This window comes from Cavia porcellus, unplaced genomic scaffold (genome assembly GCF_034190915.1).
Source record: "Cavia porcellus strain 051 isolate PalLab524CR breed Dunkin Hartley unplaced genomic scaffold, mCavPor4.1 scaffold_26, whole genome shotgun sequence".
NCBI lineage: Eukaryota > Metazoa > Chordata > Mammalia > Rodentia > Caviidae > Cavia > Cavia porcellus.
This window is the reverse complement of record NW_026947509.1, coordinates 13,212,790-13,231,572: the sequence shown is the minus strand read 5'-3', so window position 1 is coordinate 13,231,572 and position 18,783 is coordinate 13,212,790. Positions and strand designations below refer to the sequence as shown.

Below are 18,783 nucleotides of genomic sequence, written 5' to 3'. Positions count from 1 at the left end.
TCTCTACCATCGCAACCTCCTCCCCTTCCTGTTACACCCCTAAGTGCCGCCTCTGCAAATCTGAACTCCTAGTCCCCACGTCCTCCTGCTTTATTCTACTAGTGAGCTCACAGCGACTGTCCTATCCTTGTCCCTTACTCAGCTGTCCTCGTCTCGCCCCATTTGGACCAGCAAGAACCAAGGCAGGGCCTGTCTGTCTCCTTACTGCTGTCTCTGCAGCCCCTTAAACGGTGTTGGCTTGGAATCAGTGCTGCTTAACTGTTTGTTGATTGAACAAAGTTGGAGGCTGAGATGGAGAAGGCCAGGGATGCCACAGATTCCCAAACGAAATGAAAGCTGGGGGCAGTGGTGCCCACCTGTGACACCAGCACTGAGGAGGCTGAAGCAGGACGATCACTGAGAGTTCAAGGCCAGCCTGGACTACATAGCAAGACCTTGGGTCAAAAACAGATACAAAAGCACACACACACAAATCAAAAACTTGTCAGTTTTCAGGGTAGGAAGGGCATTTCCTGAAGACAAGACTGGCTAAAGGGGTGAGGAATTGGGGCGCCTGCACAGCCCTGCATGCAAAGGACCTGGCATTCAGGAGAGCCGATCCCAGGGCGGTGTCTGTAGCTGCCACCTGGAATATGTGTTAGAAATGCATCCTGCAAGGAACCCTTGTGGACATCTGAGTCTCTGGGCGTGTGGCCCCTTAGCTCAGGTGCAGTCCTGTGTCCTCACACTCCCGCAGGGGAGTTCTCGGTCTCATATGGCCCCGGGCATCAGTTTTGCCGCTCAGCCAGCTCCAGTTGGGCCACAGAATGTGTTGAGACAGGATGTGGCAGCGGCACCTGCAGGCAGCACTGTGGGGTGAGCTCAGCAGGAGGCCACAGCCCGGCAGGGGCCCCCAGGACCCTGACCCAGCACAGAGTCCCTGACAGGCGGCAGGGCCCACGGGGGAGAAGACACTGGCCGGACTTCTCCAGGCCTGGCGTTGGGCAGCACCATTGAGGAGGCGAAGGCTGAGCCTCACAGGCCCCCAGAGGCCTGAGGCTGGGTGTGTTCATCCCTTCTGGCTGGCTCCAGGCATCCCCCACCCCGGGACAAGTCACAAAATATGAATTGCACAATTCCACACTTGAGCTAAATGCTCTGGAATTTTTGCACTTAAACTGACATTGCACAAGATAGACAGGAATGGTGAAATTCATGCCAATAATTTAAGTTTCCTTCTTTTCTTTTTGGTTTTGGTGATTCGAGAGTGTTGCTATGTACTTCAGGCTGGCCTCAAACTCTTGGCAACCCTCATCTCAGCCTCCAGAGCGCTGGGAACATAGGCATGCACCACGTGTATTATTTTTTCTTTACTTAGAGCATTAAATAGTAAATATCTATTAACAGAGAGACCTTAGAGGAAATTCCAAAGCTTCAGATGTACCTTTAATATACTTGTGAGGCCCACACCTTCATTTTAGGCCAGGCCTGGCCAATTATACAGCTGGCTGGGAGTTACGCTCAACATTTATGTCAAAACAGTGCCATTAGGATTCTTCTCTGGATATACCATCTCAAGTACTTTCTCATCGCTAAGAAACAAGATCTCACATCCACAAATTAGAGGAGGAGGTTTCCTTGGGCTCACGGTTCATAGGTTTCAGCCTGTGGTGGGCCGGCTCCCAGGCAGGGTGGGCTGGCAACAGGAAGCAGCGATCAGCAGAGGAGGAGGGAGCCCAGCCCTTCCAGGCCACACCGCCGGTGACCTCCTCCAACCAGGCTCTAGCACCCAGCATCACAGTTAACTCACCAACTGGTACAGATAAGAGGTACCCTGCCCCAGTGACCCATCTGGGGCAGGGTACTTTTTGACCCAACAAAAACTATCAAAAACGCTTCCAGGTATTACCAAGTGTTCCCTGGGCAGCAGTCACCCAGAGCCGCCGGCTTCCATGAATTAGTGATGGGGGTCTCGAGGTTCCAGTACGGAGTGGCAGAATGTCACGGCCCCCACTTCCCTCTCACGTCTCCAGTCCTGATACACAACCCCCCAATTAAGAGGCCACAATTCAAGACACAGCAATACAGGAAAACTTTTATTTAGTGGGAGAAAGGTGGGAAATGATAGCCAGAATAGACACTATTAAACAGAAACAAGGGATAAAATACAGACAACACAGTGACGAATTCCCACCACGGCCACAGGTTTGTGCTGCACTGAAATATTTACAAACTAGATGTCGTGGGGTTAGTGACCAATTTATATCTAATGTGGTTTCCTAAAAAAGTTCAAGAACATTTAAAACCCGAGACTCCAACTTTAAAGCGAGGCACGACAGTTGCAAACACATGACTCAGTCATTTAAAACTTTCCAGGAAGAGCGGCTCCAGCGTGAATACTTTTTTCCCCTGGAAACTACCTTACCAACTCTGACAAATCAGGCAAATTATTTTTTCCCCAACATCTCAAATGTCGACTCTTGTATTCCTACTGGTAACCACACACAGGGCCAACAGCCTAACCGACGCAGAAAGCATCATTCCTTCCATAAAGTGTTCTTAAAGAAGAAAGAAGCATTTAAAATGTGTTGCTGAAAACAGCAAAACATCAAGCTCACTAGGGCGAGGAGGAACCAGGGATGGAAAACGACAGCAGTTAACAGCCAAGGCCACAGCGCCGCACAAAGAACGCTGTGCTCCCCGCGGCCCGGGCTAGCGCATGCCCAGGATCTGCCGGCTCTTGAGCTGGTAGTTCTTCTCCAGGTCCGACAGCGCTTGCGCCCGCAGCTGTGCAGCGTGAAGCCTCTTCTTCAGGTCCTTGCACTTGGACTTGGCCGTGAGCTGGCTCACGGAGCTCTCCGTCTGCACTGTGTTCTCTTTGCTCTCCCTGCTGAAGTGAACCTTCTTCTTAACTGTTGAGGATGGCAGATCAAGAAGTTCTTCAGGGAGAAAAAGAAAACGGGTTTTGAGTTACGTAGAGGGGTGTTCAACTGCTGTGTCCTTCTTTTCCCCCCTTTTTCTATTGGCGCGTTCTAAGTATACATAATGATCACTTTCATCATTGGGAATCTGCGCCTGTGCACGATACAACTTTCTCCCCTCCCTCTTCCCATCCTTATTTACAAAAGCTGTTTCTTGTCTCTTATCACACTTCACAAAAATTATCATTCTGAGGGTTCCCAAGTGGAATCCAGGTGCCTGGGGTGGGGTTAGGGTGTGGGTCTGGCAGAACTCAATCGGCCTTTTAGTTGGTACCACGTGACGGGCTGAGCATCCGGAAACACGGTTTATTCTCTTCAGGCAGCTTTGCTCTGAATGTTCAGTGCACTGAGGACATCATCACAGTGTCAGACTTACGGAAATCAGGGCTATTTATCTCTATCCTTTTTTTTTTTCTTTCTCTACAGTACTGGGGTTTAAGTCAGGGCCTTTGAACTGTGCTACCTCTGCAGCTCGATTTCTGCTTTTTAATTTGAGACAGGGCCTCCCCTTTGGTCCAGGCTGGACTCCTGCCTCGGCCTCCCAGAATGCTGGAATTCCTGGCACGTGGCACTGCACCCCACTCGGTCTCTATTCTTCGGTAATGTGGGGCACTTTACTTCCACAAAGGCATAGAGGCAGACACCTGCTCAGTGCTGTGGGGGAGCGTGAAGCAGGTCCGTGTCCCAGGGAAGGAGCCTGGCAGGTCTCGGTGCTGGAGCCCTTTGCTTTCTGTTCTGTGCTTCGAGGAGAGGGTGAGCTCCGAACCCTGAGCTGAGCCCTGAACCCCGAGTCCCAACCCCCCAGCCCCCAGAAGCAGGTGAGGAGCAGACTCCAGGGGTCCGCATGGAGACTCCTCTGATTTAGCCTCAGGCTGCCAGCTTCTCCTTACATCCCGCTGTGCTCTTGCAGCTCAATTCTATTTTCCCAGTGCTCACAGCCCTGCTCCCGAGAATCCCTGTGACCCAGAGGTGCCCACCGCATGCACTGGGGCAGCCTTCATGGCACCCCATCCCGTGGCAGGGGAAGAAAGTCTCACCAGGCAGACACACGGGGGACCTCAGGAGACCCAGCGCTTTGCCCGGGCGGGGAGGAGCAGCTCCAGCACGGAGCTTGTGCTGCCTGCTCCTGTCCCACCCTGCAGCTCGGAAGCACTCAGTACCTGCAGAACTCAGTCCTCTCGCAGGACTGCAGCCCAGGGAGACGGGATTCCTGTGGCTCATTTTAATCACCACCACTGTTCTCAGCAAGATCCCTTTATTTATCATCCTGATCAGGATTTGAGTCTGCTTTCCTTTACGGATGGTAGTATGGGATTCTCAAGGATGGAATGAGTTACTATAATACAGAAATGGTGCGTGGTGGCACACGCCCGCCAGGCCACGCTCAGGAGGCTGAGGCGGGAGGACTGCTGGGAGTTCACGGCTGAAGGATGCAACCCTGTCTCCAAGAAAAGTGCCACACAGATGTGGCTTTCACACAGACCTGGAGTACAGCCCCTGGAAGCGCGCTGACCCCGTACCTGGAGTGCTGGCCAGGGACAGCAGCCTCTGCTCCCTCAGCAGCCCCTCAGCTCGGGCCAGCTTGTCCTCCGCCAGCCTCTCCCGCATGCACAGCTCTCGCTCCTTCTCTAAAGATGACCAAAAAAAGAAATCAATGAATAGGTGGCGTGGGCTCTGTCCCCATGACCTCGTCACCTTCCCGTCACTCGGCTCTCATGCTGACATCCCACGAAAGGGGGACTTCTGTGGTCACCTGCTCAACATGACTGCTGGGGCTTATTTATTTATTTATACAGGGTCTCACTCTGTAGTGCAGGCTGGTCTCGAATTTGTGGCGATCCTCCTGCCTCAGCCTCTGAGTGCTGGGATTACAGACCTGTAGCACCATAGCCTGCTACAGTGTTTCATTATCAACCACCAAAATATCAGGAATACACTGGGTGCTTTACAAACACATTTAGATACACAAACTTTATCTACCATGTTTTTTGCTTTCTAGAAAAACAGTAAAAGTCCACATTGGCATCAGGCCACAGAAGCAAAAATCAGAGGGGTTGTAAGGGTGTAGGAGACACACAGCTCCTCTGGGCTCTCAGTGTGAAGAGCCAATACCACACCAAGGTTCAGTTCCACGCAACCTTACAACTAACCCTGGAACCCTCCTCCTCCTCTGCTCTCCACAGCACGCACCCTGCACGACCCCAGCTCAGACCCTGCACTCGGCTGCAGCCTTTTGGGAGGCGCCTTCCTATATGCTGGAAGCACAGTATATCCAGGACGGGAAAGGAACAAGTTGCTGTACAACAGAATAACAGCCACTGTGTTGGGGTAAACACACTTTGTGCCAAGTATCTTCTGGCTGACTATGGATTCCGGAGAGAGAAATCTAACGTGAAGTGGCCGGTGAGCTTGTCGCCAAGGTCCCGGTTTGGCAAGAGTTTAGAAGAAGACTCTGGGGTAAGCACAGTGGCGCACTCCTATCATCCCCGCATTCAGGAGGCCAAGGCAGGAGGACCGCTGGGAGTTCGGGGCCAGCCTGGGCTATACAGGGAGACCCTATCTCAAAACACTGAAACTAAAGAAGGCTGCAGAAGGACCCCACACACCAGCACTCCGCCTGCACAGCCGCACCCGCTCTGTGCCCAGACTCACGCTCCAGCCTGTCCTCCCGCGCCTTCAGGGCCCGCTCGCGCTCCTGCAGCTGCAGCTCCTTCAGCCTCAGCTCGCTCAGCGCAGGGCTGGCGTCCCCGGGCTTCTCGGGCTTCTCGGGCTCCTCCGCGCCTGTCACTCTGCGCCCTCGCCACTCCAGCTGTCCCCTCTGCTCTTCGGTGACCAAGTCTGCTATCAAAGGGTTCTCGAGAATCTCCTCGACGGAAGGCCGATGATAGTCCTGGGAGACAGCACAGAACAGAAAAGGTCACACCAAGGGCAAAGATTCCCCCGGCAGAGGGAAGGGCTCCTCCACATGGGGGGAAACACCTGGAAAATAAGTTCACCGGCCTCAGCCCAGCCTTTCTTCACTTTATTTTGAGACAAGGTCTCTTTTAGTCACCCAAGCTGGGTTCAAACTTGTGATCCTCCTGCCTCAGCTTCCCAGAATGCTGGAATCACAAAATGTGTACCACTGATTTTTTCCTCTCTCTGGTCTCCAGCTGGAGCCAAAGGCAGGGCAGAAATGTCTGCTACACCCGAGGCAGGCGAGGACAAGGGGAGAGATCTGGGTCCCTGGCTACAGCCCTCTGTGAGGACAGAGTGGGTGGTGGGGACATAAACCAGGTCCAGCGGTAGGGCCGCCAGGGTTCGGGACCACTGTCCACCGAAGGTAACCTCAGTCACCTTCAAGTTCAGCATCCGTGCAATGAGGTCGTTCAGCTCGTCAGAGAAGCGGTAAGGAATCCGCCGGAACTTGCCCTCCCTGATCTTCCCAGCCAGCTCTTTTTGGTTGAAAGCTGTAAATGGAGGCCTGGGATGAAAGAGGGAGAGAAAGAAGTTTTAAAACATGAAAATGAAAATATACAACAGGAGCAGAGCCTGAAGTCCCAATTTCGGTCCGTGCTCCCCTTCTGGAATGCTCTTCCATAGCTGCGGTTCAAGGTTTCCCAGCCCCACTGCCAGCCTGGGCTGAGTACAGCGGGCTGCTGGCTCCCGGGGTCACTGTGACCACGAACAGAACCTCCAGCCACTGCTGCTCCCAGGCCGGGGAGCCACTTTGCCACCCGACAAAAAGGAGCCAGGTGGGCGGGCCAAGGGGAGGAGGCAGCGCTCCTGCCTGTAACCGGAGCCCAGTCCTCCTGGGCTGCACTGTCCCCATGTCACCTCTGCACCCTCCCTTGGCCTCTACAGACCTGTACCAGCGCGGCTGACATGTCCAGATCGCTCAACTCGTCAGGTCAGGCCCGGCCTCATGGGCTACAAGCTCAACTCGTATAAAGTTTGTTTTTCAGCCTGTCCGTCTACCTCGACTTAAAAGTTTTGGGATTCTTTCAGACTTTGATCTATGGTTTTGGGGGGATTTTTTGGCACAAGAATCGAACTCAGGACCTCGTGCTTGCCAGGCAGGTGCCACACGGCTGAGTACACCCCAGCCCCCTTTCAGACTCGGAATACACAGACTATGAGACACTGCTCCTCAGAATCCAGGTCCAGGCCAGAGAGCAGCCTGCGGCCTCATGGCTCTCACTGGATCCCCACCCCTTGGTCTCCTACTGTAAAAGACCCTTGCACACCTGGACAGGTGAGAGGTGACCACGAGCAGATGAGGCCCTTCCCCTGCCTCAGAGCTAGCTTTGAATAAAAATATTTTTGCTTTTTATTGGTTTTTCTTTTCAGAGGCAGAATCTCATTACGTATCTCAGGCTAGCCTCAGACTCTATGTAGCCCAGGCTGGCCTCAGATTTCTGGTGATCCTCCTGCCTCAGCCTCCCAAGTGCCGGGATGACAGGTGTGCACCATCACGCCCGGCTTCACCGTCCTTTTCAGGAAAAATGAACGGCCTCCTTTGGTTAGATCAGCGGTGAGCAGAAGACCCAGCCTGCCATTCACAGTCACACTTACATCAGCGCGCACAGCTCGTACAGCAGACAGCCCAGGGACCAGATGTCTGACTTCTCGTTGTAGGACATGCGATTCATTTGTTCCTACGTGGGAAAAGTAAAAGTAGGAGCTGAATTTATTTTAAAACTTTTTAAAAAATTATACCAAAGATAAAAATGGAATCTCAAAGCTCAGTAATGTTTACTCAAGAAAAAGAGGGAAACAATTGTAACAAATCTAAATATTTTGTAAGCATAACAAAAATCTCAAACACAAAAGGTGAATTCTGCTTACACCACAATAACAAGAGGCGGTAATTCACACTTTTATCTTTAAATTTATCATGGAAAGGTAAGGCTGTAACTCAGTGATAGCGCATTTGCTTAGCATGTGCAAGGGGCCTGGGGTCACTGCCTAGCAATGAAAAAAAATATACACTCATATGTAAATATAATAGGGAAAAGGCAATGATTTTATTTCAACATACTTACATATAAACTCAACTCCTAAGTCATACATCAATAAAAATGTTGAATGCAGTCTAGATACTAAGAATTCGAGTGAGAATATGAGAGTGCTCTACCCTCAGGGCATTCATAATCTAGAAACCCCATTTGATTTCATTAGATATTTTATTGTGCTAGGTTGCCCAAACTGACCTCAAACACCGGGGCCTCCTGCCTCTGCCTCCCAAGTGCTAGGATTACAGGTGGATGCACCACATCCAGCTCGTAAAAACTATTTTAAAAGGACAAGAGAAAACACCAGAATAACCAAAATACATATCCAGCCTATATATAAATGGACACAAACAGAAATAGCTAATGAAATTATACAAGTATTTTTTTGTCTACTGTATGCACCTTGGCAGCCACTGATCTGCTGGTTACCCATTTGAACTGTTTGCCTTTCGGTAACTCACTACCAGGTCACTCGGTCTCCAGAGTGCCAGGCTAGTACCAAGCCCTGGGGAGTCCGCTCGGCAGTCAGAACCCAGCCGCTGCCTCTGACATCAATCCCTGACAATTACGCCTCAGGAGAACTGAACTCATCTCATTACTAAAGCAGAAGGAAAAATGAAACAAAGACCATGGGTTTCAAATTTTTCAAAAACCACATATACATAACCTTCCTTTGTGTTAAAGGCTTTCTATTTGGAATTCGATACGGTAGAAAATGACATTGTTCTGGCCACGTCTAATCTTACTCAAAAATAAATCATAAATCTGTAAAGTTTTACAGTGCAGTCAAATCTGGGAACACACCTTTATAAAGATTTGAAAAGTTTTAGAGAAACTATAAGCTGGGCACAAGTCTGCCATCTCAGCATGCAGGAGGCTGAGGCAAGAGGATTCCAAGTGTGAGCCCATTCTGAGTCACTTAGCAAGGCCATCACAAACAAACAAAAACCAAGATAATGAACATGTCCACGTGTGGATCCTGCTGGATGTCACACAGATGCTGGCCCTAATAGACTCTCCTTTCTAAAGCCACCAGACGATACCTAATGACTGCCAGACCATCAGCCCTGTCACCTCAGCAATTCCCTCCTGTGACTGACACTCCAAGGAAATAACCACAGAGGAAGAAAGTCCGCCCAGATATACACGGCAGGGTCCTGGAGGAATTCTGGACACAAATACCCAGCCACAAAGTCAGTGGGTTAAGCAGAGAGGGTGCATTTCAGGAAAAGCACACGGACGGGAATCAGCACAGCAAAAACATGTCACAAGGTGAGCGAGCCCCAAGTCCAGTCTCCAAGCAGGGTCTAAATGCAGGAACAAAAAAAAAAAAAAAAAAAGAAAAGTAAAAGAAAAAACAAGAGAGGAATAAAGTGGAGCCTAAAATTCACTGGATTTGATGTGGGTCGGGTATAACAGGTACATATTTGTAATCCAAGCACCTGGGAGACAGAGGCAGGAGGATCTCTCAAGTTCAAGGGCAGCTTGAATAACAGAGCAAGAACTTTCTTACAAGATCAATAAATACACACACTAAGTTGCTAAATTGCAAAAGTTAGGCTCAAATTTGCACTCCTCCTGCCTCAGCCTACCAGAGTGCTGGCATTCCAAGGATGTTCACCGTGGCCAGCAAGCCTGCATTTTAACCACTTCCCAGTCCAATTATTTAAATACTGGATGACAAAAAATGGCATTTTTAAAATTAATTTTTATAATGGGAAATATATAATTTTATTAAATTTAATATAAAAATCGATTGACTGAAATGACACCTGCCCAAGCTGAGCTCCTGGTAAACTGTGAAGTGGTAAAACAAAGACTCCAAGTGAGTGTGAAGCCAGTGTGCCCACTGTGCCCAGGACAGACTGGGTAACGCTGCTGCTGCGGCTGCTACTGAAACACAGACAAAACCCATTTTATCTTTGCAATTCCAGAGTTTATCACATGGCAGCCATTCAACAGAAGCTTGAGCTGAGCTGCTGATAGAGGATTTAATGGCCAGTGGTCTACTTGGAAAAAATACAAACTTAAAACAGCACTCAATTCTTGACTACTGGATTTACTAACCAGCAAACCAAGAAAAATTCGCTTTCCTGGCACCAGCATGCTTGGCATTAAAATGCTGTGAAGTATCTAAATACTGCAACACTTACAGGAGACATATAGTATGGTGTGCCGACGAAGGTTTTTGCGAAACTCGTATCGTGGTTTAATATTCTCGCTAAGCCGAAGTCTCCCAGCTTGACGTTTTGCTTGCCGTCCAAGAAAACATTGGCTGGTTTCAGATCTCGATGCAACACCGTGTGACCACCGTCACTTCGCCTGTGACATTCCTTCAGGGCCAGGGTCAACTGTGTCATCACTCGAAGAACAAACTCTTCCTCTAAGTATTGTCTGAAACCAGAGCCAGTGCATGGCATGAAACTTCTGAGTAAAATCACTGCAAATATGGGATGAAGTGAATTATCTAGTTTTGAGAAGTATTCAAAGAGAAATAAATTATTCTGCCTCGAAATAGGGATATTGATTTACCAGTGATTTTCTAAATGCTACTGACCCACTGAACAAATACAGGCACACACTTTCACAATACTAAGAACTCATCCCTGATATAGACACTCGATGCTTATCAGGAACAGAAAGCCATTTTCAGCTTACATTCAAAAGACTCCCTGCACGCCTGTAATCCCAGCACTTGGGAGGCTGAGGCAGGAGGATCACTGCAAGTGTGAGCCAGCCCAACCTACATAGTGAGTTTAAGGTCAGCCTAAACTACACAGGGAGACCTTGTCTCAAAAAATAAATATATATTAATTAATTAATTAATTAATTAAAATGCCTTTACCTTTCCCTGGTTCCCTTGGTAATTACACTAGCTAGGTCCCCTCCTTCACAATATTCCATCACAATGTACAGGGTTGTGTTGGTTCGGTCGATGATTCGATCATAGTAACGGACGATGTTGGGATGCTTCAGTTCACGGAGCAGATTCACTTCAGAGACAAGCATCTGTTTCTCGGCCTCCGACATGGAGCCATAGTCAAGTTCTTTCCAAACCAGTATCTGAAACAAGAACGCTTCCAAAGTATAAACTGGAGACACTCAACAACATAAAGTCTCGAAGTCTAAAAAATTACTTCCCATTTATTTATTTGTTTTTGGTTTTTTTTTTTTTTTTTTTGGATTTTCTGAGACACGGTCTCACTATGCAGTTCAGGCTGGCTTTGACTGAACTCACTTGGTAGCCCAGGCTGGCTTCCAACTCACAACCACCCTTTTGCCTCAGCCTCCCCAGTGCTGGGATCCGAGGTGTGCGCCACCACGCCGACTACCTCCCTTTTAAATACACCCTACTACTCGGGGTCACGATCCGGTGACTCAGTTCACTAAGCGCAAAGAGCCCGGAGTTTACGGCCGCACTCTTCATTTTTAAGCAGTGAAGGTCGCCACGTAAGGAGGATGCAGAGGCCGGCGCAGAGGGTCTCCCTCAGCTCCCACCGCAAAACTGCAAAAGGGCAGTTCGATCATGCCCAGGGAGAGATGGTCAAAGTCCCGGGCCACTGTGGCGGCCGCGCTGTCCCCGATGCGAACGCTCAGGTGAGACCCCTGTCGGAAGCCAGCAAGCAGCTCCCTCTCCATTGGGTCCATGCCGGGGCGACCGCACGCAGGGGAACGGAATCCACCGCGCGGGCTGCGGTGGTCCCGCCCCTCTCCCGCTGCAGGGCCGCTCGGCGTTTTCTAATAATAGCTCAGGGACCCTGCTTGCTGTCACCATCTGTCGTCTAAGCGATAAACGCAGGGGAGGTGGAGGAAAGGGGAGAGAAACACATGACAGATGCCGGCCATGGGGAGACGCCGGGGCCTTAGTACATCCACGCCACAGGCCTGGAGGTCCCCTTGCGGGCCCAGGGAGGTCGCCCTGGGCCGAGGCAGCTCTGGTGGGGCGGGGACAGGGAGAAGACGGGGAGGGGCCTGCGCTCACCTTGCCGTCGCTCTTCCTCCGGATCTTCTGGCAGCGGCCGTACGAGCCCGTGCCGATGGTGTACAGCACCTCGTAGTCCTCCACTCGGGACGGCATGGCTGGGTCGGCCGCACCCGAGCTGTCCCCGCAGAGCCGCCCCCAACTTCACTCCGCAGCGCCGGATCGCACCGCCTTGCCGCCGACCTCAGCCGAGTTCAACCGCCGCGGGCCCTGCTCTGGCGATCCATTGGCTGCCGGCGAAGCCGCCGGCGTCTTTGATTGGCTAAGAAAAACACAACACCCTAGGCATCCTGGGAATAGCGTGTCGCTAGGCAACGTCGGAGTCCGTTCTGCGCTGCAACTCAGCTCAACCTTTAGGGGAAAGAGCTAAGCCGGGCGGAATCTGGCGCGGGGAACAGGGCCCCAGCGGGCAGGTTTTAGCAATCATAGCCCTAAGCTGAAGTCGCCAAAGTGCCTGAGGTCAGAGGATCTGTCTTAAGAATCCTTAGTAACCCGAACCTGCGCAGGGCCTCCCGGAAGCCTAGGTCAGTGCAGAGTAAGGGTGAATCCCCGGTGAGGCTCTCGGAAGCGCGCGTGCGTGCTAACCGTGCGTTCTTAAGCCCTTTGAAGTACAGTGTCTTACCTGTACTATAGCGGACCTGTATAGCAGGAACTAGTGTTACTGTTATTTCTAACGAGGAAATGGAAGCACAGGCAGGTTGTTTAGGTCCAACCGCCAAGAAGAACAGACTTGATGCAAAGGCAGTGGATCCTTATAGCAGTGATTTAAGTGTAGACATGACGTTAGGGCGCAGTCATGAAACTATTTCTGAACACCAAACTTAATGGCCCAGTATAGAATACGGACATCCCTGATGTTTGGAACATTCAGAAGAAACGGTGGTCCTAAGACCGGAAGCCTGTAATCCTGGCACTCAGGCCTGAGGCAGGAGAATCGCCTTGCATTTATTTTTGAGGGTGTGTGTGTTTTTTTGGTTGGGGAAGGTTGAAACAGGGTTTTGCTATATGTGATAACTCGGACCCCGGTATAAAATCCAAGGAAGCAAGAAATTAAAATTTGGGAAGCAAAGGCTTTATTAGGTAAAATCCAGGCCTGGTGACCTCCGGGAGCCAATTTGGAGACTGTGCACCTCACAGCTAAAAGTCAGGTCTTTTTATCTTGTAAATCCACAAACAGCTGCTGGTCACACAATGTAAGGAGGAGGATGGGGGTGTGACGCACTACAAAGCAGAAACGGCAATTGCAAGTCTCCCTGCATACTAGCAAGTTTAGGTAAGAAGAATAGAGAAGTCTAACAGCAATTAACAACTGTAGTTACCTTACTTTAGCACTACAACTGTTATTTGTAGAGGGCAACAATGGTTAACATATCAATTAGGTATTTAGCTCAGTGGCATAAGCACCTGCATTGAAAGCAGGCAGTCGTGAGTTCGATCCCTGGTACTGATAAAAAAGACAAAAAAAATTAAAAAAAAAAAAGATTTTATAATTCTTTACAGAGGAGAGCATTGATTAACATATCAATCCTTTACTCAGAGGGAAAAGGAAAACACACATTTACAGTAAGGCCAAATTACAGATTGCTATGATATAAACGAAGCTATTTTTGTGAAGAATGTACAATCTAATACAATTTAATGTAATTAACACAATTTGTGAGGGGCCACCGGCTTCGGCGCGATAGTTAGGGGGGCTTAGGTTATAACACTATACAGTTCAGAGTGGCCTTCAACTCACTGTGTAGCTTAGGCTGGCCTCAAAGCTGTGGTGATCCTCTGCCTCAGCCTCCTGAGTGCTGGGCTTATAGGCATGCATCACCATGCCTATGGATCACTATGATTTTGAGGCCCTCCTGAGCCACAATAGTGCAAAGCAATCCCTCTCCCTCCCTCTCCCCTTCCCTCTTTCATCTTCCTCTCACTCCCCCCCCCCACTTTGCTTTTGCTGTCTTCTGCTGCCTTGAACTGGTGCCATGCCAGCCTGCCTTGGAGCCAGCCAATAATGCAATGAAACCTCTACAAACAGCTAAATAAACTTTCCTTCTAACTTTGGATGCTGGATATTTTGTTTCAGCAACAAGAAAAGTAAGTAAGGTACAAAATATATCATGTATGGGTACAAATGCCCTATGATGAATGTTATCAATATGCACATCTAAAAATGTACCAATAAAAAATAAATTAAAAAAATAAATGAGCCAGGCGTGGTGGCTCATGCTGTAATCCCACCACTCCGGAAGCTGAGGCAGGAGGATTGATGGAGACCAGCCTAGGCTACAAAGTGAGCTCAAGGCCAGCCTGAACTGCATAGTGAGACCTTGTCTCAAAAAGACAAAAAAAAAAAAAAAAAGAACCTGGTTTTCTATTGATAAGAATTACAAACCTCTCCATGTTAAAAATAATTTGTTACATGCACTGAATATAGCATAAGATAATTAGAACTGCCAATCATGAGAATTTTTAAACTAATATTCAAGGGCACTGTTTTGTTTCAAAGGAGTAGGAGCTACTCAGGTTTCAGAAGGTAGGGAAGGAGCTACAAGTGACTGAGGTCAATATATTTTAGTGCCCCTTGCAGACTGGTATTTGTGCAGCTCTCTGGCTGGCCTGCCCCAAACCAAGCACACTTTCTCAGATTCCACCACCACCACGGCTTTTGTGTCTGCTGTTCCATTTGTCCAGAACTTTGTCCCCATTCTCTTCTCCATTTCCCAACTTCAGTCGCATCTGTCCAGAGGACAAACCTTGTCTTTCAACGTCCCCTTCAAGTTTGTCACCTCTGTGCTCAGGAACATCTCTAACGCACTTGGACAGTCAGCCCTCTCCCCACAGTGCCACAGACCACATGGTCCACAAAGCGGCACTTTACCTTATTGATTGTTGTCCTTTTGCAGAGCTGAGCCCCAGGCTCCTGGTAGCCAGCATGAAGCATGGAGTAGAGAATCACTAAGTGAAACCTGACAGAGCCACTTACTAGTAACTGTGCAAGGGTTTGGGGTGAGCCTTTCTGACAGTTAAGCTCCGTGGTCTTTGATCGGCCTAGGAGCCACTTGGTGGTGGTGGGGGGGGTAAAGCATACTTCTGGGTGTGTTTTATGGGCTATGAAAGGGTGATTCTGGGGTCCACATCTGGTCCCCAGCTCCTCCCTTGATGATGCTACTGTTTCCCTGCTTTGCTTCCCAGACTCTGTGGCTCCTCCACACCCTCCACCATGTTTCTGCTTGGAACCCCCTGACCATGGACTGAACCCTCAGAAGCTGTGAGCCATATCACACCTCTTCTCCTTCTAATTGTGGGTAGCAGGGACCAGAAAGCTGGCCAACACATCGTTCAACCACTCAGTTTTCAAATGTTTCCAGCTCCAGATTGAGACTCAGCATTTGAGGAGCCATCCCAGAGTATGGCCAGCAGTTTCTAGGCTGTGGGTTCATCCAGCAAATGTTTACCAGGCCCTCACTGGAGCCGGGGTAATGACGGCATGGATGCACTGGGCGTTCATTAGTAGACAGACCAAGGGGCTGCAACGGCCCTGGTAATGAAGAGTGGTAAAGGACAGTACCACAAGCCCTGATCACTGGCTGGATGAGTCCATATCAGGACGGGGCTGGGGAGGGCAGCCCAGCTGAGGGCACAGACCTAGGAGCACACAGTGGTGGCCTCAGAGCACGCGGGGATGATAGGACAGGTTCCCGGAAACTGCCCTTCCTGACACCTCATTCCCTCGTCCTTTGTTCCAGACTCAGTCCCAGCCCAGTTCCTCCTTGAAAGTGTCCCTGAGTAAGCTGGGTGTGGTGCCCAGCACTTTGGGAGGCTGAGGCAGGGGAATCACAAGTTTGAGCTCAGTCATGCGTGGATAACTTAGTGACTTAGCAAGACACAGTCTCAAAGAATACAAAAGGCTGAGGATGTGGCTCAGCATGGAGGCCCTGGGTTCAATCCCAAAGCCCCCAAAAACAGTTCTTTCCCCTGACTGGTTTCAACCCCAGTCACTCCCAAGCCAGCCTGACTGCTCTGTACTGCGGAGTTTTCCAGAGACTGCGCTCGCACCCAGTATTCATCCTGTCTGCCTCATTAAGTCAAAATCCACCTTCAATCAATGCACAGGAGCCTCTGCTGGGTACCAGGTGCCAGGCCCCATGATGAGCGAGGTGGGGGGGGGAGTGTCCTGGGAGGAGGGATTGAGAAGGACACAGAGTGGGGAGGGTCATGGGGGGCAGGTGGGGCAAGTCCTAGGCTCCTCTGCACCTCCACACATGCCCACAGTCACACCCCCAGCAGGGGTGTGGTTCTCATAAATAGGCTGCTGTAATGGGGTTTTTCTTTTGTGCTTTTTCATACTGAGGATTGAACCAGGACCTTTGTACTGAGCTACATCCCCAGCCCTTTTATTATTTTTAATTTTGATTAAAAATTTTAATCTTGCTAAGTCACTGAATTCCTCAGATAGGGCTTCAACTTGAAACCTCCTGCATCCCTGTGGTACACTCAGCATCCCAGAGTGTACCTCTACTCTTAGCTCTTTGTTTTTTGACAGGGTTTCACTGTGCAGATCAGGCTGACCTTGGACTCAGTTTGTAGCCCAAACTGGCTTCTGATTTGTGGCAATCCTCCTGCCTCAGCCTCCTGAATGCTGGAAATACAGGCTTGTGCTACCATGTCTGGCTCTGCTTTTGTTTTTACTGAGATTTGGTGAAATCTCAAATGAGAAATGATTTGCACTTTGTGTTTTCTGACCCCAACGAAGACTAATGGAAATCTCAAAATGGGTCCCAAATCAAGCTTGTGATTCATTTTTTGTTGTTTGCTTGTTTGTTTTGAGGGAGGGGTGGCTACAAAGTTCACCCTGCCCTTGAACTCCCTATGGAGCCCGGGCTGGCCTTGAACTCACTGTGATCCTCCTGCCTCAGCATCCCAACTGCTAGGATTACAGGTGTGTGCCAACACGCCTGGCTGAAATTTGTGATATCTGCCCCAGACCGGTTCTGCTGTCTGGCTTCCCTGTTTTAAGTCACTCTGGGGCATGATTTTGTTTGTTTGTTCTGTGCACGTCAGTGTCCCCAGCATCTACAGTGCGGTGGGCGCTCATGGACCTTTGCACACTCTGAATGGACACAGCCTCTTGCTGCTCTCAGCATCACTTTTTATGTTACACTAGAGGCCCACTAGGGGGCTGCAGATCACAGGAATCCCCGGGCAGCTGGTGCCGCAGGGCTGTTCTTCCAGGATCCCCCAAGTTTCTCAGATTTAAGGTTTAAAATAACACATTTTAGGTCCAGGTCTTACCGCCACAATTATTTGCAGTATACTAAAGTCAGAAAATACTTAAAATGCTTCTGAAAGATTTCTACAAGAAAAAAGGTCCCTTGTAACAATCAGCAGCTAGAAGATGTTTAAAAGCAAAAGGTCACAGGGTGCTAGTGGCAACTTCCAGACAAGTTTAAAGAACACAGGCATCCTGGGAAGATAGCGGAGTGGTGAGCAGCAGAGAAACAGCCTCTCCGAGATTTGGGATCCAGGGTTGGAATATAGTAACATGAGGAAGAGAAGAAAGGGGGAAGTGGGTCCTCAGGACTCAGCAAGGATCTGAAGTGAGAATGGACGCCCAGGGGAGGAGTGAAGAGAGCTCAGTGCGGAAGGAGATGTACATGGCACCTTCTCCCTGAGTCCGACTCACTGTGGGTGGGGACAGCTGGAACCTGCAGATGCGCGGTGACCACTGGTGACCACAGAGGCCTCCACAGAGAAACATGCCAGTGGAACTGAGCAGGGGACACAGTGGAGTCTGTTGTAAGAGTCTACCTCTTCAGTTTACCTGCAGTGACTGGGGACATCCCCCAGGAGCGGGCGTTCTGAGCTCAGAACTCAGAATGGCTGCAGGCTGGCTCCACCTAGTGGCTCCCAGTGTCAGGATGAGGATGAGGCCAAACCAAGTTCAAATCAGGTTAATGAGCTGAGTTCAAGCCGGCAGGAGGCACATGGAGGGTTGCAGGCTGAACAGATCAGGTTCCAGCCTCACAGCCAGAAAGCAGTCTGAATGTCAGTGGGACTAAACTTCAGGGACTGTCCACTCCCGGGCCATAAATCTACAGCTGGGGCTAATCAGCGCAGACCTGGACTCTGCCCAGCACTGACAGCAGAGACACTCCTTGAAGTACATGTGTTTTTAAAATTTTCTTTTTGTCATTTTTTGTTTTGTTTCCTTTTCTTTTTTCTTGATTATTTGTTCTTATATGAGTGTAAACATTGTTCCTAGTTTTCTTGTTATTCTGTTGTTTTTATTTCTTCCTCCTCTCATTCCTCCTGTCTTCTTTGTCAGTTTCCTAAAGTTCATACAAACTTCCTTTATCCTCCAGCCTTCCTTCGAATCTCTTCCTCTGCTATTCCCCCCAATCTCTTTTAAATTTCCTCTCCTGTGGATAAAATAGCCATATTGTAGGTATATTTACATATACAATATTCTGGTTCATTTTAGATTTGTTATATAACCACAAATCTAATTTATACATTCAAAATTGGCAAATCAACAGTTACCACAGTTTGTCATTTTCTAGGCTGTGTTTGATGCTGTCTTACTGCAGATTGTATGTTTTAGTCAAGATGACATAATTGTTCCGATCAATTGTTTTTCCTGGAATACCATGAGTTATGTTGCCTATAGTTTATAAAAAAATACTACAGGCCAGTGCCAAGGAACCAGAGACTAAGCCAAATAGACCGCAACTTCTCATCCCCAATAAACTGAAGAGGTAGAATCTTACAACAGACTCAGAACCCAAAACCACGCTACACCTGGAAGACATCTCTGAGAAGCAGTCCCTAAGGGTTCAAAATACTGGCAATAAAGTCA

General features: G+C 49.3%; 1 protein-coding gene across 1 annotated transcript in view; it reads right to left on the bottom strand.

Annotated features, from left to right (window-relative positions):
* Positions 1-2,047: 2,047 nt before the first annotated feature.
* Nek2 (NIMA related kinase 2) overlaps positions 2,048-18,783 on the bottom strand; it is a 41,783-nt gene continuing 25,047 nt past the window's right edge. The window contains exons 2-9 of the mRNA XM_003474223.4: positions 11,937-12,198; positions 10,800-11,017; positions 10,108-10,348; positions 7,515-7,597; positions 6,297-6,423; positions 5,613-5,850; positions 4,481-4,588; positions 2,048-2,918 (exon numbers count right to left, since the gene is read on the bottom strand). Coding sequence (XP_003474271.2) covers positions 2,692-2,918; positions 4,481-4,588; positions 5,613-5,850; positions 6,297-6,423; positions 7,515-7,597; positions 10,108-10,348; positions 10,800-11,017; positions 11,937-12,032 — 1,338 coding nt within the window. The 5' untranslated portion in view covers positions 12,033-12,198 and the 3' untranslated portion in view covers positions 2,048-2,691. The remainder of the gene's footprint in view (positions 2,919-4,480; positions 4,589-5,612; positions 5,851-6,296; positions 6,424-7,514; positions 7,598-10,107; positions 10,349-10,799; positions 11,018-11,936; positions 12,199-18,783) is intronic.